The 27,337-nt window shown below is 37.4% G+C and overlaps 1 protein-coding gene across 3 annotated transcripts in view; it reads right to left on the bottom strand.

The window, feature by feature from the left end:
- helq (helicase, POLQ like) overlaps positions 1-27,337 on the bottom strand; it is a 55,627-nt gene that overhangs the window by 15,597 nt on the left and 12,693 nt on the right. For 2 of the 3 annotated variants that reach the window (XM_060851363.1, XM_060851364.1), the window contains 11 exons: positions 26,590-26,790; positions 24,730-24,802; positions 23,322-23,419; positions 19,880-19,978; positions 19,111-19,256; positions 15,597-15,836; positions 10,444-10,606; positions 8,092-8,196; positions 3,531-3,756; positions 2,587-2,744; positions 730-828 (listed from right to left, as the gene is read on the bottom strand). In XM_060851363.1, coding sequence (XP_060707346.1) covers positions 730-828; positions 2,587-2,744; positions 3,531-3,756; positions 8,092-8,196; positions 10,444-10,606; positions 15,597-15,836; positions 19,111-19,256; positions 19,880-19,978; positions 23,322-23,419; positions 24,730-24,802; positions 26,590-26,790 — 1,608 coding nt within the window. The remainder of the gene's footprint in view (positions 1-729; positions 829-2,586; positions 2,745-3,530; positions 3,757-8,091; positions 8,197-10,443; positions 10,607-15,596; positions 15,837-19,110; positions 19,257-19,879; positions 19,979-23,321; positions 23,420-24,729; positions 24,803-26,589; positions 26,791-27,337) is intronic. The other variant, XM_060851365.1, reaches the window with a different exon arrangement.

Here is a 27,337-nt window from a genome sequence, read left to right as displayed (position 1 = left end):
ATATTCTCATGCAAATTATTTATATAAATGGCAAACAAAAGTGAATCCCCATGAAACATAGCTGGTCTCAGGCCTCCAATCTGAAAAACAATTCTCCACCTCCTACTGTAAAGCCAATTTTGTATCGAATTGACAAGGTCACCCTGAATCCCACTAATTAGTGTACGATGCAGTAACTTATCAGTAACATTTTCTGAAGTCCAAGTAAACAACATCAACCGCTTTGCCCTCATCAATCTTTTTGGTTACTTTATCAAAAAGCTCAATCAAGTTTGTGAGATAGGATTTACCTCACACAAAACAGTGCTGACTATCCTTAATCATTCCCTACCTCCCCAAATGCATGCAAATCCTCTTTGCAGAATCACCTCCAACAACTCACCCACCACCGATGTCAGATTCCCAGCTCTAGAACTCCTAGGCTTCTACTTACAGACTTTCTTCAATAAAGACACAACATTAGCCACTCTCCAGTTCTCTGGCACCTTGCCCATGGTTATAGATGATATAAATATTTATTTTATGTTCCTATGTTAAAAGTACATTGACAGCTTGTTATGAATATATTCAGTGCTTGATGACCAAAGTAAAGAAAAAAGAAAACCTATGGTCCTTCAAGCCAGGGATCTCACTCTGGGATCTGACTTGTTCAATATTACCATCAGATGGCATCATAACAGATGAAAGTGCAATACTTAATACATTTTGAGGAGCCGATTTTACTCTTACCTTCTTTACTGTTTGGCAAGATGCTTTTTTTGTCAGGAAACTCTCTGGTACACCCACTGTCGCAAAGACCTTCTGTTCAACTGCATCTAACTGATGAAACTATAATTGAAACAAAATGTTTATTAAAGTTTACTTCAGTGAAGTGCTATAATATTGTGGTCAAGTTAAGTATTTCTCTGTATTTCACCATAGCCAAAGAGACCATAAATGACCAATCAGAAACACTGAAAACAGACTCCAATCATATAGTGAATTCCTCAATAAAATGATAAGTATATACAAATTATTGCTGCACAGACATTAACCCAGATCCTAACATGTCAGCTGGGGAATTTAAATTCCATAGGTGGTGCCAGAGGCACAGTTGTAGTGTCCCTACCTCTGAGCCAGAGGGTCTACGTTCAAGTTCTGCCTGCACAAAAGATGTAAATTAAGAACTAGGCAAGGTGATTAGAAAATACCTGTGCAGAGTGTTGTGAAAGAGAGGATTTGCATACAAAGAAGTCAAATGTTTATATAACATTGCCAATATAATTTCTAATGCATAATATTTAAATTGCTCTCTGAAATTTTTGAGTCCAATCTTATTTTTCAAAATTGACTTTTGGGATTTAGTAGGCATTGGTAAAGTCAGCATTTATTGCCTGTCTTGTTGCTCCCAAGAGGAACTATTGGAATGCGTGTGTCAAGAATGCTTTCATTTGGAATTGGATAGGAAATTTCAGGAAATTGGCCCACTGATGGGGAGAAGTTAAGATTGCTTGTGCCTTGAAAGCACACCTGAAAAAAGAGGTGGGGTCAGGCTGATGGTCCTTCTTCTTGTGAAATAAGAGGTCAGCTCATGAAAGCAACATCAGTGTGACATTAGACATGATATTTTCAGTTTTTCAGGATTTTGGACTTTTAGAGACTGGACATAAACCAGAGTAAAAGTGTAATATTTATTCTGGATGAAAACATCTATTATTATCATTTGTATCTCTCTTGCTCAATTAACTACATGCATTTGAGCATGCATATATGTACCTATTTCCTGCAAACATTTCTTGTGTGATGCAGCTTGCACAAAGACTCTTCACAAAGTTACTTTCTGTATCCAATAGTTGAACCCATAGTAAAGCATCACAAAATTCTGACACCTAATGAATGATAACTGCTAGTTCCTTCCAAATTGATATATATTATACACAGTAATGCTGGTATGAAACATTTGTAAATACTGCATTAGTACATCAATATGCTTTTGAACCCAGTTTATCCAAACTATAATTTTCATGGAATATGTGTGTACAAGTGTTGAAACATTATAAGGGATCAATTAGATGTCAGAAGTGAAAGATATTGTGAATTTCCTGAACACTCTTGCACGGTAATATTGCATGTAGTGATATTTTGAATTGAGCTATATCACCAAAGAAGAAATTGAATTGTGCCTGTGCTAGTTACCTCAGTTACCTTACTCTTAACCAATATTATTCTTTTTCCCAGAATCTTTAATTTTTTTTTGGAATGTTTATCCAATGATTTCTTAAATTCTGTTGATTTAGCATCAGTAGCCACTTTCAGTACATTTCATGCTTTTAAATTACTTTATACGAACAAACTCTTCATGCTTCTTGTATTAGTGAAATTAATTAATTATTTATATTGTCAAACCATTCAAGATTCCTACACAATCTACTTTAAGTTTCTCTGCTCTACAAAACAGAGCTCCAATTAGCACAAGTCTCTCAGTCTAACACTTAACTAAACAACGAACTGACATTTTATTTGATTTTGTCCTTATGAATTCAAGAATAACTAGATGTTCTAATGAATATATGGCTGTAAATATCCCACCTATTTCTGATACATTACCTGTCTAAAGTAGACCATCCAATCTGGAATGCACTGGGAAACTATATCATATGGTGTTACCAGGTAGATCAGATGAAGATAGTTGCCAAGGACCAAACCCTCCAAACCTTTCTTCAAGTCCATATTCAAAGAATCACAGTAAGCCAAGTCTATTGATCCTAGAGGAAAACCAATAAATTAGAGACCCTGTTCTGCACAAAAGAGAGGTGATCTTGTTAGAAACGTTGACAAGGTATGTGCTGAGGACACGGAATGCAGTGATTCAAGAAGGCACCTTTTTAAAGCAAGGTAGGAATGATTACATTCCCTGAAGGAATAAAATCAAAAAGTTGCAATCACCGACTGAAGATTCAAGACCGTAGATCATAGCTTCAAATAAGGGTTTGATCAATCAGGAGTGAGATGAAGAGACGTTTCTTCACTGTGAGGGTTGTGAATCTTTGTAAATCTCTATCATCGAGGTTTGTCAATGCATGACAGATGAATCAATTCAAGGCGCAGGCAAATGTGATTAGTTTAAATTGTGAAAACTGCACGGTGTGGGTAAGTAGGGCTAAAGGGCTTGTTTCCATGACTCTAAGACTGAGGTCAATAGGATTGTGGGCATTAATAAAATCAAAGAATGTGGAGATTAGTTGGAATGTCAAATTCAAACATGATCTGTTGGAATTATGTAATGGATTTGACAGTCTGTATAACCTATTCCTGTTCCCATTTCTTATGTTCTAATGCAGAGACTTTGAAACGTGTTGCGGATCCAGACTATTATGCAATTATCTGTTCAGTGAGTACTCAGCTAATTGAACAATACTTGTCAGAAGAGCATTCGCCTTGACGTAAAATTAATAATGCTTTCGCAAAAAGGAGCTTCCTGAACTTCAAACTCCAGATATGCTGTTTAGATAAAATGCCAATAAGTGAAATGTTGGAAGTGCCCAGCTCACCTTTAAAAGTAGCATGACCCAGTTTTGTGACTTCCAGCTTGTGGTACATTTTTCCTTCATTGTTACAACTTGATATTTTGTCCTTAATTAAACCTTTCTCCATCAAAGCTTCCAATGCTTGTTCTATTACTTCCAAAAAACTTTTCTCTTTGAAGAACTGTTGCTGCTGCACACCAAGAAGAGTGCCAGCCATAAACTCAACAATTTGATGAAGTGTCTGGGTAACCTTTGGAGGAATATAAATACATATTTCAGTCCAGGGTAGAATTGAACTACCTATCCAGTTTCAATCCAGTTGACAATGGCACATGTTTCTAGACATCAAGAAAACAAATAGCTAGGTTAAGCTACTGATTTTGTCGAACAAATGAACGAACAACATGACACGATATACTGATAACTTTTAATGTGAATGGCTGTGTAGATGTAATCTTTAGGATGACAAACTGTTTGAAATTATTTTGGGGGTCTCAGTTTATAACTAATAAATATTATAAAAAGCTTGTTTTCTTTCAAAGCACAACTTAAGTATTCTGTTGCCACTGCAAATGAGGCAGCTTTAATCAAGATGAAACTAAATACAACATTCACTTGGGACACAAGTAGATTAAAAACAACATTAAACAAAATTTCTGGGACTGGGCCATTGTTCCCTCAACAATGCAACAGTTGAATAAATAACAGTTTTTTAACAATATATATTTATCATAAGAAGATACAAGAACTCTACTAACATTAAATTTTTCAGAAGTATCATTTGACAAAAATTCCCAGTCTGTAAATTTACTTTTATGAAGTTTTCTCCAGGATTAAAACTAAATAATTTGATTTGTCTTTTCAATTCCCCAATCATTTCAAGAATATGTTACAGTTTTTGTTGAAAACTTGCTGCCATAGTTTCTTCTTTGTGCCGTAAGCAACGTAACCTGAACTACCACTTTCTATGTGTCTTTGTCAACTAAAAGTGTTTCTCATGTCCCAGAATATTTCTGTTCTCTATGCTGCTACTAATCCACTAGTTAATTTGCATGTATTTAACATAAAGGAAATGGAAAAGCCAATATTGGTAGTCAGCAAATTGTAAGGGAGTCTTGTGATTTCACCTTGACTTTTGAAAGCAGGGTCATTGCCAAATCACCAACAATCATTGTCACCATCATAATGGGCACCACTGACTAGAATCTTCATGTGACCAGTCATATCAACACATGGCTTCCTGAACGGAACCTTGGTTTTATGTGATGAAATCTCCACCTCCATAAGGCTCAAGACAAGAGTGTGCTGGAACTCTCACTATTCTCCTAGATGTAATAAATACTAAAACACTCAACAAGCCCTACACTATTCAGGCTAAAACAGTTTCTTTGATGGCTCACCTACCACTGAACTCAATATCTATTCTTCCATGCTAGAGTGTGATAAACAGATCACCGCACAAGAATTCCTCAAACATACGTCATTACCATTTCACTGCTGCGTGACTTCTGCTACAAGTCAAGAGCAGCAATATCATAGGAGCACTATCCGCTCCAAGTAACACAATAAACTATCTATATCACTGTCCTTTCCTGACTGCTGGGTCAATATTTTGAAATTCCTTGATACTTTTGTGGAAACCGCATCACTACAAGCACAGTAGAATTTCAAGAAGGCTCATGATCACCTTGTCAGCACAATTAGAGCTGACCAAGAATGGTAGTCTTGATGTCATCAGCTACCTCGTGAGAATAAGTTAAAACAACAAACACCACAATGAGGAACAACACTGGTGAGAGAATGGAATAATGAAGGAGAAACAGTATAAATTTGTAAAGGTAGCAGCTTAATCAATCTTTTTAAAAAAATATTAACTATACAGATATGGCAATGGTATTTTTGGCCTGACAAAATGGATTTTAAGAGGTGTCACACAAGTGCCTGTAAAGGTCACTGTAGGAAAAGTAAAATGGTATATGGATGAAGGATTGTAAGCAATGAGTGGAGACAATGATCATTTCTCAGAATGGTGAGGCATATTTTGTGACATACTCAGGGACCCTGTACTGGCACTACTTCTTTCCTCTATACAGTATATACATAAACAATTTATTGCACAGTTGTAAGTGCAATAATATAAAGTGCTTATGCTTAATACCAAACAGCAGATGGGTGTACCGTCCAAAACTACATAAAATGGAATATTATTCTGATAGTTTCAGAAGGAGGAGGATTGGAGAAGGTTCATATAGTTCATAAATACCAGCATAGACAAGTTGTGCTGAATGTCAAGTTACTGTGTTGTAAATTCTTTATAACTTGACATATTATTGAGCTAGCTCATGATGGTAACTAACTACAACATTTACACTAACATATAAGTCAAGCATTCTTTTCTGATTGAGTTTAAGAAATATTTGAGAAACAGCAGAGGAGCTTGAAACCTCATTTCTTTCAGGTTATGTTTAATAGCAAATTACTGATGCAGTCACTAGGTGTTTACAAGTGTCATTCCTCAGCAATAGTATCTCTCACTTCAGTCACACAAGAATAATTGAATTGTTAATATGATTTTTAGATGATAGCAACCAACACATTTGATTCATTCATGATAAATGGATGGTAAGATTTTTCAGCAAAGACATCGTTTCTGAGCTGGAAAAATCCTTTTTCTTGAAATGAGGAATAGGACAGGAAGGCAAGCCTGACAACCTTAATGATATCTTCTGTGCACAGCTGGCTTGTTAGGTATGCTGTTAAGTAAACAATTTGACATATTATAGAGAGAATAACTAATGAAATTACAAAACAATAACCATTAAAGGTTTTCAGAAATACAGAATAGTAAACCTCATCACAGTAGTAAACTTTATCACTTCATTCTGAAGTTCAATGTGATAATAAATACTGTCTGTATTATTATCCAATAGTTAACTCCCAATTGCCCTTCTGTCGTAAATCTTTCAGCATACATTTCACATCTATGTAGTACAGTGGTTATTTGTTGCTATGACAACTGGCAATAAAAGCCCCCAAAATACCACATTTACAAGGCTTCTGGAACACATTGGCCCAACTACCTTTTCTTAACAATTTATTATTTTAGCGGCAATGATATCCACTTCATTTTAAAAGGGTTACTGCTTCTGCTAAAATAGCAGAAAAAGGAACTTTGAAAAGATATATTAATATCAAGCGCCAGACAATTACTATCTCTGAGATAGTAATTGAAAAGAAGAGAAAATCAAAACAGCACCGCATGATATTCAATGGCATTAGCTTTAATAAATCTTCCACTATCAATATCCTGGGGATTAACATTGACCAGAACCTGTTCTGCACCAGTCAAATAATACTGTGGCTATACAAGGTCAGAGGCTGGGAATTCTGTTGTGAGCAAAATCACCTTGTTACTCTCCCATGCCTGTCTAACATCCACAAAGTACAAGTCACGAGTAATAGGAAACATAGGAACACAGGAAGAGGAGTAGGCTATTCAGCCCCTTGAGCCTGTTCCACTGTCCAGTAAGATCATGCTGATCTGTGGCCTAATTCTCAGACAAAGGCCCAAGTTCCAGAATCGCCAACCAGAGGAAATAATTTATTGTTACCCACCTTACCTTTCCCTGTTAAGATCTTGAAGACTTTGATCAGATCACCCTTCAACCTTCTAACTTCTACAGAAAACTGGCCTAGTTTGTATAACCTCTCCTCATATCTTAACCCCTGAAGTCTGCAATATCAAAACAAAACAAAGAATCACAGATGCTGGAAGTATGAAACAAAAACAGAAATTGCAGAAACTTAACAGGTCCGGCAGCATCTGTGGACAGAAAGCAGAGTTAATGTTTCCGATCCAGTGATCCAGTGCTACAACTAGTTCTGAAGAAGATTGACTGGACCTGAAACGTTAACTCTGCTTTCTCTCCACAGATGCTGCCAGGCCTGTTAGGTTTCTCCAGCAATTTCTAGTTCTTTTGGAATATTAGCTCTAATAACATTCAAGAAGCTCAACACCATTCAGGACAAAGAATCAAACTTAATTAGCAACCTTTTCACTACCTTCTACATTTAATCCATTCACCACCAACACACAGCAATGTGTATCAGTTACAAGGCCCTTATGATAGCATCTTCCAAAGCAGCAAGCATTACTACTTAGAAGGTCAAGGGCATTTACATGGAACCAGCAGAAAGTTCTCCTCCAAGCCACACTCCATTCTGACTTGGAACTGTATCACCATTTCTTCACTAACACTGGGTCAAAATCATGGAACTGCTCCTCTAACTGCAGCAGTTCAAGAAGGCAGCTCACCATCACTTTACAAGAGCAAAATGATGGATGGACAATAAATGCTGGCTTTGCCAACGATGCTCACACTGTGTGAATAAACAAATAAATTGTGAAAATACCAGACTAATATTTCTTATCACCTCAAAAGAAGATGGTTCAATCAAGTGGAGAGATAGAAAAGAATTAACGAATTATAATCTGTTCCCAGTTTAAGTGAATATATGGTGAAACATATATTGTTTCACATATGTTTCACTCAACATATGGTGAAAATGTAAAAAGGATATATACCTTTAGCCCAATCAAGGATAGCAGAAGATCTTTAATTCCTTTTTCATTGTCATATATGAGATTGCTATAGCAACCTTCCAGAGGTTTACTTATTAAATTTGATACCTGTAAGCAGAGATGCAAAAACATAAAAGAGTTATCTCAATTCAGTTGATGCTTCGATATATGAGAGTATACAATATGCTTTGTTTTCCTCCAAATAGGTTTCTTAATTTCCAATCTTAGTCACTGTGTAGTAGGAGACATGTAGTGTAATTGATCAATGTGATTTCCGAATAAATAAGTTTGCTTGTCATATACTGCTCCTGCTAACCAGTTTGGTAGTCAGTGTAAGTAGCAGTGGCTCAGGGACAGTTTGTTTGCTTGTGCCTTAATAACAGAATACATTTGGATAAAATGGGACAGAACTTCTGCTTTTGGTACAATGGTGCTAGTCTTGAGAAGTGCTTAGTTTCCATCAAATTTGCTAGCATATCATCAAACATAAAATCTATGATTAATTAATGCAAGAGGACAACATTACAGAGTATAATTTTTGACTTTATTTACATTAAGACCCATTACTTGATTTTAAAAGTGATAATATGGTGCAGTACAATTAATGTAGTGAATACAGGTTCCACAAAAATGTTTAATTAATAAGTAATTCAATTTTAACTAAATGAACTATGATTTAACAAAACTTATACAGAACAATTACAATACAGATATACAGTATTCAGTTTCTCAGTAAAAATGTATTCAAAAGTTTTTAAAATGTATTTGTTAACATTCTGGTACTTTGTTAAAAAAAAACTAACTTTTGGAAGCTTTCTCATCAGTCCACAAATACATTAACAGAAACATATTGAATGAATCTGTGTGCACAACTAGTTTTGTGTAAGTGGGGCTGGAACTAGTACAATGTTTATTAATATAGATAAAAAGAATGCACAAACGTAACTTTTGTTGGATGTAACTTGCACTTGAAATTCTGCTATCTTTGACACTGGTTTGGGATTTTGCACTCAATAAGCCAGCATGATCTCATAGAAACTCTGGACAAAAGTTTCAAAAACTAAGGAATGTTTTAGTTTAGTTTAATAATACTGTTGCTTTACTTTAGCATCCACTTTAAAGATGTTCCACCATTCTGTTAGATCATTATTGATCTGTGCCTCAACTTCACTGATGCATCTTAGTTCCATATTCCATTGGCACGTTCACTGAACAAAACTTAATTGATCTAGGTCTTGAAGATTTGAATCAAATCACAGCATCAACAGTTATTTTTGGGGGTGTGGTGAGGGTTCTAGACTTTGTGTGAAACCTGCCCTAGCTCTAATTTGTAGATGGTAGCCTGGATTCCCTCAGTAGAGGAATTAGTTTCTCAACAGCTACCATACCAAATCCCTTTATTGTCTTAAAAATCTTAATTGGACTATCATTAAATAATCTGAACTCTCGGAAATGCACATCCAGTTTGCAATCTGGCTTTATAATTTAAACTTTGCAATCTTAGTTTAATAATGATGGGTCTGCGATGTACCCTTTTCAAGATAAATGCATCCTTCCTGAGATCTGATTTCCAAAACAGAACACAGTACTCCAGAAGAAGTTCTACATAATTCACACATCACCTCATTACAAACTTCCTTAAGGTCATGGCCAAAGGTTTGTTTAGCCTTCTTGCTTTCTTTTGTATCTGTGGTTTTCACAATTAGTGCAAATGGGATGCTAAAATTTGTTGCTACGCCATAGGTCCCAGTCTTACATAATTTAGAACACATTTGCCTTTTTGTATCTGAAGTGAACAATCTCACACTTCTTCACTTTGAACTTCACCTGTAATAGTCATTCCAAGATGCCCCTTTGTAACTTCTTGCATCCCATCCTCATAATTTACCGCCCCATTTAACTTAGCATCTCTTGCAATCTCAGATATCCAATTCTTTATTACTTCCTCAAAGACATTATGGCGTATGAAGCAATATCTGATGCTTTAAAACAGACTTCTGGAGAACTTAAATTGTCATATCCTGTCAATTAGAGAACAAATACTTTTGCCTATTCTTTGCCTTTGACTTCTCAACAAGTTAATTACAATTCTCATGTGCCTTTCTGACAGCTGCAGAACAACAATTTAAGAATCTGTAGCCACTCCATTGTTCTTTAGAGGATTATGGGGTGGAAGGATTGCTGATCTCCCTGTTTTGAATTATAGTTTAACTGAAATATATATTTTCAAAGTCTGTTTTTTTCAGTCTTTGAAAATAATTATAGATGTGAAACAGTCTAGTGCACCAAAATTACCCAATTTGTACATACTCAAGCAGTCTTGAATACAGAATTGAATATTTTGAATAACATTACCAGTTTTTTGTCATTTTCTTGTGCTATCAGAAGACTCTCTCCCTCTGTATCCATACCAGCTCGGCCAGCTCTGCCAATCATCTGTTTGTACTGACTTCTCTTTAAGAAATCTCTGGCAACATAAGGTGATCTCAGAATAACCCTTGAAAAAAACAAAATAAATCTAAATAAAATCAGAACAATGAAGACAATTACAAATTAATCATTTCAATGAACACCTGGCAGTGACATACTCAAACAGCTCTATCTCCTGGAAGTTTCATGACTTATAACATCCTCTTTATCTAGCACTTTGTCCCAATCTCTCCCATTATTGACGTTCAGATGATTTTTAATCCTGACTCTCCACTTGAGTGGACACAAAGGCTTTCTTTATTTTAATTGTATTATTTTCTGTGGGAGTATGTAGACTCTCACTTTTGTTCGGCTGTTACTGAATGTGCAGTTGTTATGTTAAGCTGCTGTGTTTGGATTAAGTGTTGCTTATTTCAGGTTGTATGAACAAATGTACTGTGTAGTAATGTAACGTAAGGTACTAGGCGTGATTTGTATCACATTGGTTGGTCAGTTTGGATCCATAAAAGGGATGCCTAGATCACTTTGAGAAAAACAAATGTGCAGATGCCATACCAGCAGAAGATCAGACTACATTGGCTTGAGTTTCACAGTTAGGTGGAAGTTACTTCCCATGCTAAGGAAGACATCAGCAGGGCATGCTCAACTACAGAAATTCAGCATGAATCATCACTTCAAGAATACAGGTTTTCACGATTTTCTTTCCTTCTGAGCATTTCCATGCATCCAAGATTGCTGAGTTTAATACTTGGATGAAGTCATACGAAGTAGTCAGTTTGTTTGTGAAGAATTAGCATGTTATTTCTAACTTAATGATATAGTTGAAATAATTCATCCAATAAGTTGTTAGTTTCCATCCCAGAATGCTCAGCAAAAAAGGTTTTGATAATTCAACTGCAACACATAGTCTAAGTTTTTAAATGACTTAAAACAAGCTTTTCCTCCTTTTTGAGCAAGCTATTTTCATGCTGTAGAAGAGCAAGAAGCAATTGGCTCTATGCTTCCAGCATTAGCAAGTCTCAGGCTTTTATAGGAAGTATACCCCAATTACTGAAAAATTCTACACTTTTCAAATTGACATTACAATTAAAAATAATTGTAAGTAACTTAGGGTGAGATGTGCTCATTAAATCTACTGACCTGGAGGATCTGGGTAAAAACAGAGTATAAGATGACAGATAAAAGTCTTTCTCTTTCAAATACTTTTAAATAACTTGCAAAATATGTTTGGCTGTTTCAATTCCATTTCATAATGGGCATCAGACAGTGGCATAAGATTTGAGTCAATATGTAAGTGGAAGAAACCAGACACCACATTCCCCATTCCTACAATGCTTACTATGTCAGCATCAGGTTCAGGACTTATAAAGGGCACCTGCCAGCTGACTAATTATTGAGCCACTTAAAAATGTAATTGTTCAATTCACTGGTATTTAGTGGTGGCTCATGTTGTAATGGACACTTGCAGCTGGTACTTCATTGTGATAGGATCTTCTTGGGGTAGATTATTGCCACAAGCTTTTTTTCTAACACTAGTCTATAGGGCTTACTAGTATTAAGAGATGACGTATCAATCATTAATACAACTTCAGCAGAAGAGACTTGTATACTTGAGTAACAAGAAGTAATTTAACGCATAATAGTAAGATCACAGGTTATAAAATCTTATGACTGGTCAACTAACTACATTAACATTAGCTAATAGGCATTATTATTCCCTATGAGATAGCACCTAGGTCTATAGCAAATACCTGTAGACTGTAGAACTAATTAACTATTAACAATAAACTAGATTTGACGAGCTCATTCCAGAGACAATCATTTATACATTCTGAGTTAACCCCTTTAGGCCAACTGCCTTATACAACAGCTCAGGGATCCTACTAAATTGGCATTTCCCGTGCCTGTTGAGGTCTGCCAGCAAACCAAGCCAGATCTGGCAGGCAGTCCTTCTTTTAAAGGCACAATGACTGATCATAGATCCAAGATAGGACAGGGGGCTTTCTCAACCTGCTCACTCCCTCTCCCAAGGGACCCCGAGATGATTTCTGGTGAAGCCTCACTGTATTATTAGTGGCAGTAACTGCACCTGGTGGCATTGCTGGCATTGGAGAGGTGTGATTTCCATCCCTATGATCATACATCTGGGGAAGGCCTCTGGCCAAGTAAACTCCTGAAAGACATTTAATTTAGTTGGATCTTCCCCATCAACGTGATGTGGGTTTCCAGCAGTTCTCTTAGTGTGTGGGACCTGCATCAGAAACATTAAAACCAGTGCTACAATTCTCCAATCTTGACCAGGGACGCCAAATAAATGGCTGATGTGGAAAGAAGAAAAAAAAATCACAAATTTTGAACTGATTATTGGAGCGGAGAAAATGAACACTGCTCTGCATTAGGCTTGTCCGATACCATAAGAGCCATGTATTAAGACAAGGCAGAATTGTCTTTGGTATTATAGTTTACAAAAATTCTCCATCAGCTGCCCCTTTTTATTTTAAATAATGATACTTGAAGGAAGTCTGAATTTATAGTGTTTTTTTTAATATCTTCTTGTGCTCCATATTGGGATACACAGTCAGTAGTCGCCTCTATTCCACACTCTAGTCATAATTTTCCATGTGAGCTTGAATAGTGAGCGTTACCCAATTAACTGACTCTGGAGACTAGCATTACTAGACAAATTTTGTGCTATTGTAAAGTGCACTAACATATATGTCTTGATTATTGCAGGTATACTGTCCTCACAATTATAAGTCTTCTGGCATTCAGTGTCTTGATCCATATATGAAGAATAGATGAATCACCGGTTCAATGGAGAGTGCATAAGGTTCCACAAATGGATGAGGAGGGTCCGTAAATATCCCCATCCTCAGTGTTGGAAAGAGCTCACCATATCAGTGCAAAAGGTAAATCTGAAGCACTTGCAGCAATCTTCAGCCGGATTTGCCAAGTGGATGATCCATCTTGGCCTCCTGCAGTGGACCTCAGAAACCAGTCTTTAGCAGGTTGGAGACACGAGATATTGCAAAGTCTATGGGCCCTGACAACATTCTGGCAATAGTGCTGAAAACTCCAGAACTTGCTACTCCCCTAGCTGAGCTCTTCCAGTACAGTTATAATACTGTCATCAACCTGACAATGTGGAAAGTTTCCCAGGTATGTCCTTTGCACAAAAACAGGCCAAATCCAACCTAGTCAATTACTGACATATCAGTTTACTCTCGATCAGTAGCAAAACATTGGAAGGTGTCATCAACAGTGCTATCAAGCAGCACCAGCTCAGCAGTAACCTGCTCAGGGCCAGTCAGCTCCTTATCTCTTTACAATGTGGGTTTAAACATGAACAAAATAGCTGAATTCCTGAAGTGAGGCAAGATTGACAGCCCTTGTCATCAAGACCGTATTTGACAGAGGGTGGCATCAAGGAGCCTTAGCAAAACTGGAATTGGGGGCAAACTCTCTGCTGGTTGGAGTCATACCTGGCACATAGGAAGATGGTTCTGGTTGTTGGAAGTCAATCATCTCAACTGCAGGACATCTTTACTGGAGTTACTCAGGGTAGTATTTTAGACCAAATATCTTCAGCTGCTTTATCAATGACCTTCCCTCCATCATAAGGTCAGAAGTGGGAATGTTCACTGATGACTGCACTATGCTCAGCACCAATTGTGACTCCTCAAATTCTGAAGCAGTCCATGTTCAAATGCAACAAGATCTGGACAATATCTAATCTTGAGCTGACAAGTGGCAAGTAACATTCGCTCTGCACAAATGTTAGTCAATGAGTGTCTCCAATAAGAGACAATCTAACCACCTGCCCTTGACATTCAGTGGTGTCAGCATCACTGAATCTCCCTTTATCAACATCCTGAAGGTTACCATTGACCAGAAACTCAATTGGACTCACCACATAAACAAAGTGGCTACAAGAGCAGATCAGAGGCTAGGAATACTGCGACAAGTAACTTACCTCCTGATTTCACAAAGCTTATTCATAATCTACAAGTCACAAGTCAGGAGTGTGACTGAATACTCCCCACTTGCCTGGATGGTTAGAACTCCAATAACATCCAATAAGTTTGATACCATCCAGGACAAAACAGCCCATTTGACTGGCATCAAATCCAGAAGCATCCAATTCATCCACTACCAACGCTCAGCAAATACTGCTGCTATTATCTACAAGGTGTGCTGCAGAAATTCACCAAAGATCCTTAGTTAGCTTCAAAATGTACTACCACTTCCATCTAGAAGGACAAGGGCAGCAGATACAAAAACAGAAATTGCTGGAAAAGCTCAGCAGGTCTGGCAGCAACTGTGAAGAGAAATCAGAGTTAACGTTTTAGGTCAAGTGACCCTTCCTCAGAACTGATTGAGAGTTCTGAGGAAGGGTCACTGGACCCAAAATGTTGGCTCTGATTTCTCTCCACAGATGCTGCCAGACCTGCTCAGCTTTTCCAGCAATTTCTGTTTTGGTTTTTGATTTACAGCTTCCACAATTCTTTTGTTTTTTTATTAAAGGCTGCAGGTAACACCACAACCTGCAAGTTCTCCACCAAGCCACTCACCATCCTGAACTGGAAATATATTGCCATTCCTTCACTGTTGCTGGGTCAATATCCTGGAATTCCCTCTCTAAGGGCATTGTAGTCTCCCTCAAATATGTGGATTGCAGTGGTTCAAGAAGGCAGCTTACCACCACCTTCTTAAGGACAATTAATGCTAGCCCAACCAGTGTCACCAATATCCCATGAGTGAATAAAAAAACAAAAAACAGAGTTAATATTGTGTTTTAAAACCAGTTATATTGGACCTAAAACATTAACTCTGTTTTTCTCTCGACAGATTGTGCCAGACCTGCCCAGTTTCTCCAGCACATTCCAATTTTACTTAGGATTTCCAACATTCACACTTTCATGAAGGATTGTCACCTGCAATGCAGTATGTCCTTCTGAAACAAACATTCTTTAATTTGTAAATGTGTAGAATAATCAGCATTAAAAACTGCATTATCTAACATAGGAATTCCCACCTGCTTAAATTGCACTTTTTCTCTCAGTTGATTTGGCACTCACCTCCGAGCTGGAAGATTAACACCAGCAGCAAGTGTCGATGTACAAGCAAGCAAGCAGAGTATTCCTGCAGTATATGCATCCTCTATAAGTTTTCGTTCATCATTTGTTAGTCCACTGTGATGGTATGCTAATCCATATGGCACAGTGTTCCGTAAAATGGGACATACCATACCATTTCCAATGTTTTTCAATTCTTGAATAACAGCACACTTTTCTTTCTCCTTTATGGTTATGAATGATCTGGGGAAAACAGATTGTTGAGAAGATTAAACATAAATTTTTAAAGTACATTCTGAACACTATTTCAAGGTACCAATTCCACAGTTGCACTTAAAAGATCTTTCTGTTTTGCTGCAGCACCTATATCTGGAGGTACAAAGACATTAAAGAACAGAAATGGGCCCCAGACCATTTGGCCCAATTTTATCCTACACATGAATACTTAGGTCAAATAATATTTACCTGTCCTCTCCCCACATTCCATCATTGTCTTCTTCAGTTTAATCTTGAGTGTTGACATAGTTTCTGCCTGACTTAAATCTGTATTTATGGTTAGGGTTTGTTTTAAAAGCCACCGTCATTGCTGGAAATGGTCTGTTTATATTTATTTTCCCTAGCCTTTTATAGTTTTAAACAATGATAACCATCACTCAGATCAGATTAATGACTCAAAATCAATTTTGGTAATTTTTTACAATGACAGTTAACTGGATGCTAATTTGGTTCTGTATTTATGTGCAAATAATTATTAATGAGGAGACTGCTACAATTTTTGTTCTCCTGTTGACAGGTGAAGGATTAATGATTGTACTAAGAATATCAGAGTTACGAACAGAAGTAGTCCATTTGACCGTTTGAGTCTCCTTCATCACTTAATAAAATCATAGCTGATCTGATTTTGGTCTTAACACCACTTTCTTTGTCTGCACTCCTTAAGTCTCAACTCTCTCTCTAAGCAACAAAGGGTCTGTTTCTGTGCTGTACATCTCTATGATTCTATGACTATAACATGTCAAGGGCAACTAGGGACAGGCACAAATACCCATATCCCACAAATCAATTTTTAAAAATTTAAATCTTTGTACATGATGTGATCAATTTCTTATGTCCATTTGAACATCTCTTTTCTGAATAACAGAACTTAAATTTCAGATCATCCAGAGAGCCCTCCACCCTACTGCCTCCATTCTCAGTTCCACTGCTCTAACACCACCTCCCCCTCCAAAAACGCAATAAAGGCAGAGTCCCCCTTGTCCTCATCTAATACCCTACCAATCTCCACATCCAATGCATTATCGTTAAACACTTTCGCCAACTCCAACTAGACCTCACGACTAAGAGTATCTTCTCCTCTCCACCCCTCTCCGCCTTCCGCAAGGACTGTTCCCTTCACCAATCCTTGGTTTGCACCTCTCTCCCCATCAACACGAACCCAACCATCAGGTACTTTCCCCTGCAACTAGAAAAGATGCAAAACCTGCTGGCACACCAACTCCCTCACCTCCATAAAGGGCCACAAATAGTCCTTCCAGGTGAGACAAAGGTTGACCTGCCTCTCCTCCGGTTTAGTTTATTGTATCCGATGCTCCCAATGTGGTCTTCTCTACATCAGGGAGACCAAACGTAAACTCAGGGCACGTTTCCCTGAGCATCTCAGCTGGGCCCGGGGAGCTTACCTGACCTCCTAGTCACCGCCCATTTTAATTCCACTTCCCATTCCCTTTTGGACATGACCATCCTTGGCCTCTTCCATTGCCACAATGAATCAAACCGCAAATTGGAGGAACAACACCTCATCTTCCGCTTGGGCAGCCTACAGCAAAGAGGACTCAACATTGAGATCTGCAATATCAAATAACATCGCTTCCCATCACGACTCCCTTCCCAGCCTCTCTCTCTCTCTTCCATCCTCTCATTGTACACTCTTTCTCGCTAGAAATCAGATTCCTTCCTCCCATCGATTAACCAGGGTGTACCCTCTACCTGTGTTCACCTATCCCCACCTTACCACCTTGCGCTCCCCCCCCCCCCCCCCCAGCTCCCCTTACACCCACCCTCAGTCCTGAAGGATTACCCTCGAAACATTGACTTTTCTACCTCTTGATGCTGTCTGGCTTTCTGTGCTGTTCGAGCCTCCTGCTTGTCTACCTTGGAATCCAGCAGCTGCAGTTTTTTTTGGCTCTAATTACATTTCAGGTAAGCTCAACAAACAGGAGAGTATCTGGCTGAAGACAGAATCAGACTTCTTGTCTCAGATTGTTAGCTGCAGTTCTAAACATTAATCCACCAATATCACCAACAAGAATTTCTGGACTCGGGTTTCAGGAATATTTCTTCCTTGAACAAAGTTAACTTGGGGTTTCTGCTGCCAATGCCAACAATAGCACTTCAAATGTGGTTCAAAATATAGTGAAATAGGTTTAAAATAGGTTTACAGTTCTTCAAAAAGTCATTGCAACTTTTGACTAATTTTAAAAACTTAACAAAGTGTATTTTTTTTAAAAATTGCTTGAACTTGTAATTAAAAGTACAACATATCGAATTAATAAAATTACTGTTCCATACAAAGATGCTGAAAAGCATTTTCTTTGCTTTTATACTAGAAATTGAGCTGAATTATTGACATAAATGTTGTGACCAACAGAATAGGTCAGCAGTTAGGTATTCTGTGTTAATTGTTTAACCACTTGACTCGTCAAAGCCTCTTGCTCTATCACCTGCCAGGACTGCTTTAGACTAACTTCCATTGCTGTGAAACTGTACAGCTGCTGGAATGCTTAAGAAACTTGACATCATGCAGGACAAAGCATCATCAGCAGTCCAATCGTCATCTTACAAATCCACTCACCCGTTAAATGGCATCTGGCAGTTTCATTGGAAAGTATCTATTGAATGTACAGCAGCAAGCCATCAAGGACTTTGACAGCACTTGTCAAACCTACAACCTTTAACATTTACAAAGACAAGGGCAGTAGGTGCATGAAAATGCGATCAACTAAAGTTCCTCTTTAAGTTATACCAATTTGGCTTAGCCATACATTTCAATTTCTTCTTTATTGCTGGGTTAAAATACTGGGACTCCCTACCTAATGGCATTCAGCATACTGATTGCAGTGGTTCAAGAGGAAGGTTTATCATCACCCTCTGAAAGGCAATTAGATTTATGCATCAAATGTTGATCTTGCCATATCTCAAGAATGAATAAAAATAGTATGAAATAAATCCTTCAGTAACAGACATAAATATGAACCTGGGTTAAAAAACAAAATTGAATTAGTTCATGGAGAAAGTGAGGACGGCAGATGCTGGAAGTCAGTGTCAATAAAATGTGGAGTTGGAAAGGCTGTGCTTTTCCAGCTCCACATTTTATTGATTCTGAATTTATTCATTTTGGCCAGAATGGATCACTGATCCAAAAAGACTTAATTCCTTTGTAAGATTAACATTTTGATTTTATATTACATTATCTGAAAAGTTTACATGTGAAATTTATATGAAATAATTACATACATACTTGTTTAAATACTTGCAGAGCATCTTGCTCACATTTTCACAATTCTTTTTGGTGGGACAGAACACAAGACAGGAATAATTCGGAATAACTTCAGTCACCAGTGCAATTAAGTGATCTGGATCAATCTTCTCCATATTACTTGAATACTATGAGAAAAATAAATCAAAACTAAACTATGTCATCTTGTCCCCAAAATGTCACTTAATCCTTCTACTTGCTTACATTTCTATAAATATTGTAATTTCTAATGCTTATTTGCCCTATTTCCATGAGTACATTAGTATAAAAGTTGATGTTCTGCATAAATATATTTATATATGAATAATGTGTATCATCTTATATTCACAGAACATAACAGGCACACATTTACTTATGCATCTGCCTATCTTCAACGGGGTGTAAAGAGCACTTCATCATGTATATTCAGATCTTAATGATAAGCAATGCAATGAAAGATTAACTCACAAATCAGAAATATATATAGTTACAGAATACTCTTATATCCCCAATGGCATTGGCTGGTACCAAGGGCCAAGTCAAAAGCTGCTTCCTATGAAGTATGTACTTCCAAAGTGTCACCAGATTGATTTCTTAGGTTAGGGATGATATATCAGAAATTTAACGGAAGAAGCAAAATGAAATTCTAAAAGGAAGGCAATGGGCTTCTATTTACACTGTAGTATAACTGCTGAAACAAATTTGCTTTAGAACTGTAACTAAGCCTGGACCTTTCCTTCTGAATGATAAATCATTTAACATTGTACTGAACCTTGTAACTTAATATGCGAGAAAACGTGAAATAGTCTTCTGATTTGTTGTCCACCTCGTAAATTTTATCACAAATTTTGACGTACTCTTTTAGCTGAACCTAGAAAAGATAATTTTATTTAAGTTGAAGAATACAAAAATAAAAGTGTTTGTACAAATGTACTTACCTCACTTATGTTTTAAAACCACTAACAATCAAGAGAGAGATAGTAGCAATATGACAAGAACATTTTCACGATTGTAGGCATCAAGTGTCATTATCAACAGTCTCAGGTCAGACATAACACAGACAGATGATGTATGTAATTAGACATTTTATAAGCACATTGTGCTCACAACGTCCTTCACGTTTGATCTCAGATCTCTGCCATATCAGTGTAACAATTTTCCTAATCTCACTTGTCTAACAGGAGTTGTTCTTGCTTGCGCACTTGGAGCTGGACTGCAAATACCTAAACTAATTTCACAAAGAGTCCTTCAAGAGCAGCAAAGGAAATTTTCAACTCTAAAGACTCAAATGTACATCAATGCCCTGTATCAGAAGTTTAATCTTTTGATGATAACATTATCAAGCATAAACCGAATAAAACAACTTAGCACCAACTGTAACAACACTTTTCATTTTTTTTGTGTGAATTAGGGTGATATATCCTCCATTACCTTTGCCCCAACCATATTACAGGTACATTAAAAAAAAGGTCAATTTATAATCAAGATTATTAAAATTTGATTATGCCTATTACCAACACATTTACCTGAATCTACTATTGGTTAGTGGGGAAGTAAAAACCTATTGCTACTTAATCTTTGTTGTTTTAAAACCTCTGCATTCTGCTATTTTATGTAGTGGAGATCAAGTCTCAACATATGTGTTTCTCATCCTTGATCATATTGTGTGCACTGGATGCTGGTTGTGCCATGAAATACAACATGTGCATGACAAGGTCACAAATATGGTGCACTGACATCCTGAAATATGTATATTATCAGGAAAATAAATGGCTTAAAATGGTCTACTCAGTAGCAAATTTTAATTTCCAGATGAAACTGAGAAACAGCAGACCTCTAGGTAGATGAAGATGAGAAGCTGCAAGTAGGGATGATGTAGAGGTCCTTCTATAAAAGGTTGTAATGTAAACTATTTGAATATTTTCAAGGCCCCAATAAGTAAATCATTACATCAAATATAACAATAACAATCCTGAATATAGTCATGCTTGCTACTTATGTAAATATTCTTCTACTTTTAATTTCTGTTCACAGCAATAGCATATTTATTTCTGGTTTGTTTTGTTATAATTTAGTGATGATGCTCTGCAAATTTGCCTTTTTGCTAGGGCAATTGCGTAAGCTTCTCCATGATTTTCACCTGCTTGATCCTTAATATGAACCTAAAAATGGATTATTAGATCAGGAAAAAACAAAGTATTTTAATGATCTTTGGCTTTACTTTATATACATTGTAATTTGATTTTTATTTGACTTATTTATTGTTGCCACAAGTACCTAAGTACAGTGAAAAGTTTTGTTTCGCATGCAGTACAAGCAGATAGAGTCATAGAGATGTACAGCATGGAAACAGACCCTTCAGTCCAACCTGTCCACGCTGACCAGATATCCCAACCCAATCTCGTTCCGCCTGCCAGCACCCAGCCCATATCCCTCCAAATCTTCCTATTCATATACCCATCCAAATCTCTCTTAAATGTTGCAATTGTAACAGCCTCCACCACATCCTCTGGCAGCTCATTCCATACACGTACCACTCTCTGTGTGAAAAAGTTGCCCCTTAGGTCTCTTTTATATCTTTCCCCTCTTACCCTAAACCTATGCCCTCTTGTTCTGGACTCCCCGACCCCAGGGAAAAGACTTTGCCTATTTACCTATCCATGCCCCTCATAATTTTGTAAACCTCTATAAGGTCACCTCTCAGCCTCCGAAGCTCCAGGGAAAACAGCCCCAGCCTGATCAGCCTCTCCCTATAGCTCAAATCCTCCAACCCTGGCAACATCCTTGTTAATTTTTTCTGAACCCTTTCAAGTTTCACAACATCTTTTTGATAGGAAGGAGACCAGAATTGCACGCAATATTCCAACAGTGGCCTAACTAATGTCCTGTTCAGTCGCAACATGACCTCCCAACTCCTGTACTCAATACTCTGACCAATAGCCTTCTTCACTATCCTATCTACCTGCGACTTCACTTTCAAGGAGTTACGAACCTGCACTCCAAGGTCTCTTTGCTCAGTAACACTTCCTATATGTCCTGCTAAGATTTGCTTTCCCAAAATGCAGCACCTCACATTTATCTGAATTCAACTCCATTTGCCACTTCTCAGCTCATTGGCCCATCTGGTCCAGATCCTGTTGTAATCTGAGGTAACCCTCTTCGCTGTCCACTACACCTCCAATTTTGGTGTCATCTGCAAACATATTTATTGTACCTCCTCGCATCCAAATCATTTATGTAAATGACAAAAAGTAGAGGACCCAGCACCGATCCTTGTGACATTCCACTGGTCACAAGCCTCCAGTCTGAAAAACAGCCCTCCACCACCACCCTCTGTCTTCTACCTTTGAGCCAGTTCTGTATCCAAATGGCTAGTTCTCCCTGTATTCCATGAGATCTAACCTTGCTAAACAGTCTCCCATGGGAAACCTTGTCGAACGTCTGACTGAAGTCCATATAGATCACATCTACTGCTCTGCCCTCATCAATCTTCTTTGTTATTTCTTCAAAAAACTCAATCAAGTTTGTGAGACATGATTTCCCAAGCACAAAGCCATGTTGACTATCCTTAATCAGTTCTTGGCTTTCCAAATACATGTACATCCTGTCCCTCAGGATTCCCTCCAACAACTTGCCCACCGGTCAAGCTCACCGGCCTATAGTTCCCTGGCTTGTCTTTACTGCCCTTCTTAAACAGTGGCACCATGTTTGCCAAGCTCCAGTCTTCTGGCACCTCACCTGTGACTATCTCAGCAAGATAAAACATACAAGGACATACAGATCATAGGTAATTGAATAGAGTGAGGCATACAAAGTTACAGCTGCACAGAAGGTGGATAAAAGCAAGATCATTCACTGACATGTTCATCTCCTAATTTTTCCTTTTTTTTCTACTGGGCATTACCTACAAAGAAGCAGGTTTTAAATCTTCATTTAATGTGCTTTAGAAGCACAAGGCCATAAAGAGGCAAATAGAATAACTTTCTGTGAAGTCCTTTTGGAAGTAAAGTCAACAAACTACTCAACCAAATAGTTGTCACCTCAAAGTAACCTGAAAGCACATATGATAGTTAAATATTAACTGTTTTCAGACATATAGAAAAAAACTTGAGATGAGCGGAACAGAATTGCAACTACGCAGACCAGCAATAGATTGTTTGTCCATATAATATTTAAATATAGATATGATTTTTATTTCTTTTTATCTTACTTACAGGTCGAAAGTTACTGGTGAAATGTTCTGCCTTCAAAAAGTGCTGCAAATCACTCACATTATTCAGGGTTGCACTCATTCCAATAATTTGCGTTGTTTCTAGAAATATAGGCAGAAAATATTGAACCTAATGAAATATTACTGGCAATGGTCGAGCTTGGAACTAGACTGGTGAGTTTTTATTGTCAGATTTGGTACATGCACAAGCCCGAACTAGTTATAATGGTTAAGACTAGACAGTCACTTTGGGTATATAATATCTATCTGTCATTGGGCTGGATCAGAAAGATTTGTTTTATCCACAAAAAATAAAAGAGTCTTCTGTACCAGAGTCTATATCAATATATATGGAAGAGCGAGGGCGGGGGGGATCTAACATTGAATCCAAGGGAACTCCACTATATTTCTTTCTCTAGTCCAATGCAATCATTCAACACTTCTGTTTCCTGTCACTCAGCAAAGTTCGATATATCCTTTTTATTCCAGGAGCTCTAGTTTTGCTCAGAAGCCTGTTGTGTGGCACTTCATCAAATGTCATTTGGAAGAAAAATAATCATCTGCTCTGTAATGACTGTTTCACCGGAGCATTTTCTTAAAATTAGAAATGCATAATTAATCTCTGACAATTACAAAACACCTTAAGTTCAAGGGTTATTCATGATCTAACCATAATACAATATCTACTATGAGCTAGTTCAAATATTTCAGATTACTTGAGCTTGGAACCAAAACTTTGGTATAAGCAATTAAAATAAATCAGGAGGAAGAAATTACATAAATGAAGAATGCCCAATGTGCATACAGATCGAACCCAATGAATTGCCTGCCCACAAGGAATTGATAGAAGTTTGACTATTTTGCATTACCTAAAATAATTTCTCCCCATCCCATCAGGCTATAAAGTGGATTGAGGCACAACAATGAAATCATCCATCCATCAGCACTAGTTAGGGAAGTGGATTGGTCAATGGTGACCATTAGTGGTGTCAGGGGGTGGGGTGTGCTCCCCTAGTGTTATGGTGGGAGTATTTTAAAACAAATTAAATTTGTAGATGAGTTTCTTAGGTGATGCCTGACTGTAGTATAAAATAGCAGGATGAGAATGCTCCCTCCTCACCACACAAAATTTCTCATTTTATTGCAGGCTATCTGGACAGAGAAAATTAGAAGCAATATTCTCTTATGTCTCTCAGTAACTTTTATTAATCTTGGATAGCTCATCTGATCTTATCAATCTTTGGCCAAATTAAGAAATTGTATTGTCTGTGACAGAAAGTTAAAAGCCATCATTCAAGAGTATAAGTAACATTCAAAAAGCAAAATGTAGAGAGCTGTCATGCACTCAAAGAAATAGGAATGAAATCAAAATAACATAAAATGCTATGAATGCAAATATTGATCGTACTTACTGCTTGTGTAGAGAATTTTAGACAATGTCATTTCTAGTACAGCTCCACGACTTCCTTCACCAAGCATGTGCAGCTACATTCAAACAAAAGATGCATTTAAATCACATTATTATGATGGGTATGTGACCCTAAGAATTCAGGAATGAGGAGAATTAGGCATCATATAAAGTAACAAAAGCACAGCTTAATGGGTTTATTGTGAGAACACTTGGTCAGCGAGACAGGTGGTGGATGATCCAGGGAGTTCAGGTTCTTGCAGGAAATTACTAGCTGCTGACTGCCAGAGAAAATCGAAGGTCTTACTGCTTTATTGTAACATGACAGAATGGAACAGACTCATCGTCAGCTGAACTTGTTCAGTCCATCTTGTTCAGATGCTCGTACAACAACTGAATACTGTCATCATCAGTGAAATAGATACAACATACATTAGGATTGATGATTTTGGGATGAGCAGAGATTTTGAAATTCTATTGGGTAGCATGGAATCATGAGCATTTGTTAATGATCATGAGCATTTAAAAATCAATAGTTAGTAAATGCTAGGCAAAATGAGTCAATGTAGGTTTTTAGAATTGTTACAATGGGCAAATAGGACATAGTAGAAGACAGGATGGAAATTAATTGAAATGACAAAACTAATTCTAAGAGATTCAGGACAGAGAAAAAGAGACCTTCATAAAACGAATCAGGATGTGGAAGTTGATCTAGGTTCAGTAGTTGAGACAGAATCTGTGCCATGACTGGATAGATGAATAAAGAAAAGTGAATTAAGGAGTATATGAAGTGGGCAGTTGAGATTTGGATTATTTGTTAATGTGGAAGGGGATAGAATAGTTTGACCAAATGATTGACTTCCATGTTGGAACTTCTTTGGGATTAATTTCCTCAGGGCTTCTCACAGGCAATAACACTACCTCTGCTGAGGATTTCCAACAAAGTTCCTGAGTTAATGTAATTCAGTACGAAAGTCCTGAGAAAATTCATTGCCTGTGTATTTTGTGTCATTGAATATATTGCAGCACCACCATGAGTTAGAGGATGTAATGACAGTGTGACAAATATACCTTGCAGTTTTTATTATAAATTAGAACATAAAAAGTAAACCGGAAGTGCACATGGTTGAGGATTCTTAAAATATGAAGCTATACAGTACAGCTGTAACGTTTAAAGGTGGAACTAATTCAAAAATTAGAATATCACCTTGTCTTGTGGAAGGATTGTAAATTTTTTGAAGTGAGAAAGAAGTCTCAATTGCCTTTCAATCCCTGATGAGACCATACTTTTATCATTCTAAATTTAATCCTTTACCTAACTTTCTCTCAAAGGTTTTTTACATTCTAAATCAATCAAAAATGTGGAAAAAAAGACAGTGATGAATGCTGGACCAAGACACTGTTCTATCTTGCACATGGAAAATTTGAACTTCAATACTGCTTCTAAAAGCTCCCTTTGTCTGTACTCGGAGGCCAGAGTTTAAATATAAACAAGCTTCTGCATGCTTCCCAAAGAGGAGTTCATTTCCTCCTACCTCCCTCTGCACTTCCCCTAGCCCCCATCTTCTGCATCAACCATATGCCAACAGCTTGCTTGGAGAGCTTTGCATGAGTGACTGGTAAAATACTTTTTAATTACCTCTCTCCATTTTGAAGTGGGCTGCTTAACTCTATTTTCTGTTCACTATGCAGTATAGTTAAAGTTGGGAGTCAGTTAGTGGGGTTTTGAATTTGCCTTTTTCATTCACTTCATGGTACCTTATATTACTGTTTTAACATGCTAGCTTTCTACAATCTTTTTTAAATTCAATCGACAAAATTTGTTAATAGGATAAATCAATATAGCAAAAATCAGAAAGCTTACCTCATCTACTACAACAAGTCCTAAACTAGTAATTCTCTCTGTTTCTATTAAGGCATTGACCAAACTATGTGCCTTCTCAATGGTGGCAATGTACAGAGATTTCTTCTGTCTACGCTTGATTGGAGGGAATTTGCCTTTACTTCCGGCATATTCTTCCACCAAGAAATTAAATTCTATTCCAAAAGCTGAAAGACCTCGCACCTAAAGGTGACAAACAAGAGGAAAGCATTATTGTTTTAAAGTTAGTTTATTAATTACAATAAACCTTACCCAAACTGTGTCTCATCCATGTTATTCTATTAAAGTTATTTTACAGGGCCGATTAAGATGAGTAAATGTTAGTCCATAGTCAACATCAGAGTATTATTTAAATTGATAAAAACTATAGAAAGGGACTTGGGGTTACATATGCATGAAACTCAGAAAGCTCGCATACGGGTGCAGCAGGAAATCAGGAAAAATAATGGAATGTTGGCCCTTTTTTCAAGAAGGTTGGAGTGCAAGAGTAGGAAGTCTTAATTCAACTGTAAAATCATACAATGGAAATAGGAAAATATGGCCCAACAAGTCCACACCGACCTTCTAAACAGTATCCCACCCAGACCCATTATCCTACTACTCTACAGTTCTCCTGACTAATGCACCCATAACCTACATATCCCTGACTACTATGGGCAATTTCCCATGGCCAATCCACCTAATCTGCACAGCTTTGGGCTGGGGGAGGAAACAGGAGCACTCCGATAAA

The sequence above is a fragment of the Hemiscyllium ocellatum genome, chromosome 36 (genome assembly GCF_020745735.1).
Source record: "Hemiscyllium ocellatum isolate sHemOce1 chromosome 36, sHemOce1.pat.X.cur, whole genome shotgun sequence".
In the NCBI taxonomy this organism is placed as follows: Eukaryota; Metazoa; Chordata; class Chondrichthyes; order Orectolobiformes; family Hemiscylliidae; genus Hemiscyllium; species Hemiscyllium ocellatum.
Note: the sequence above shows the minus strand (reverse complement) of the source record. Positions and strands in the feature narration are given on the sequence as shown.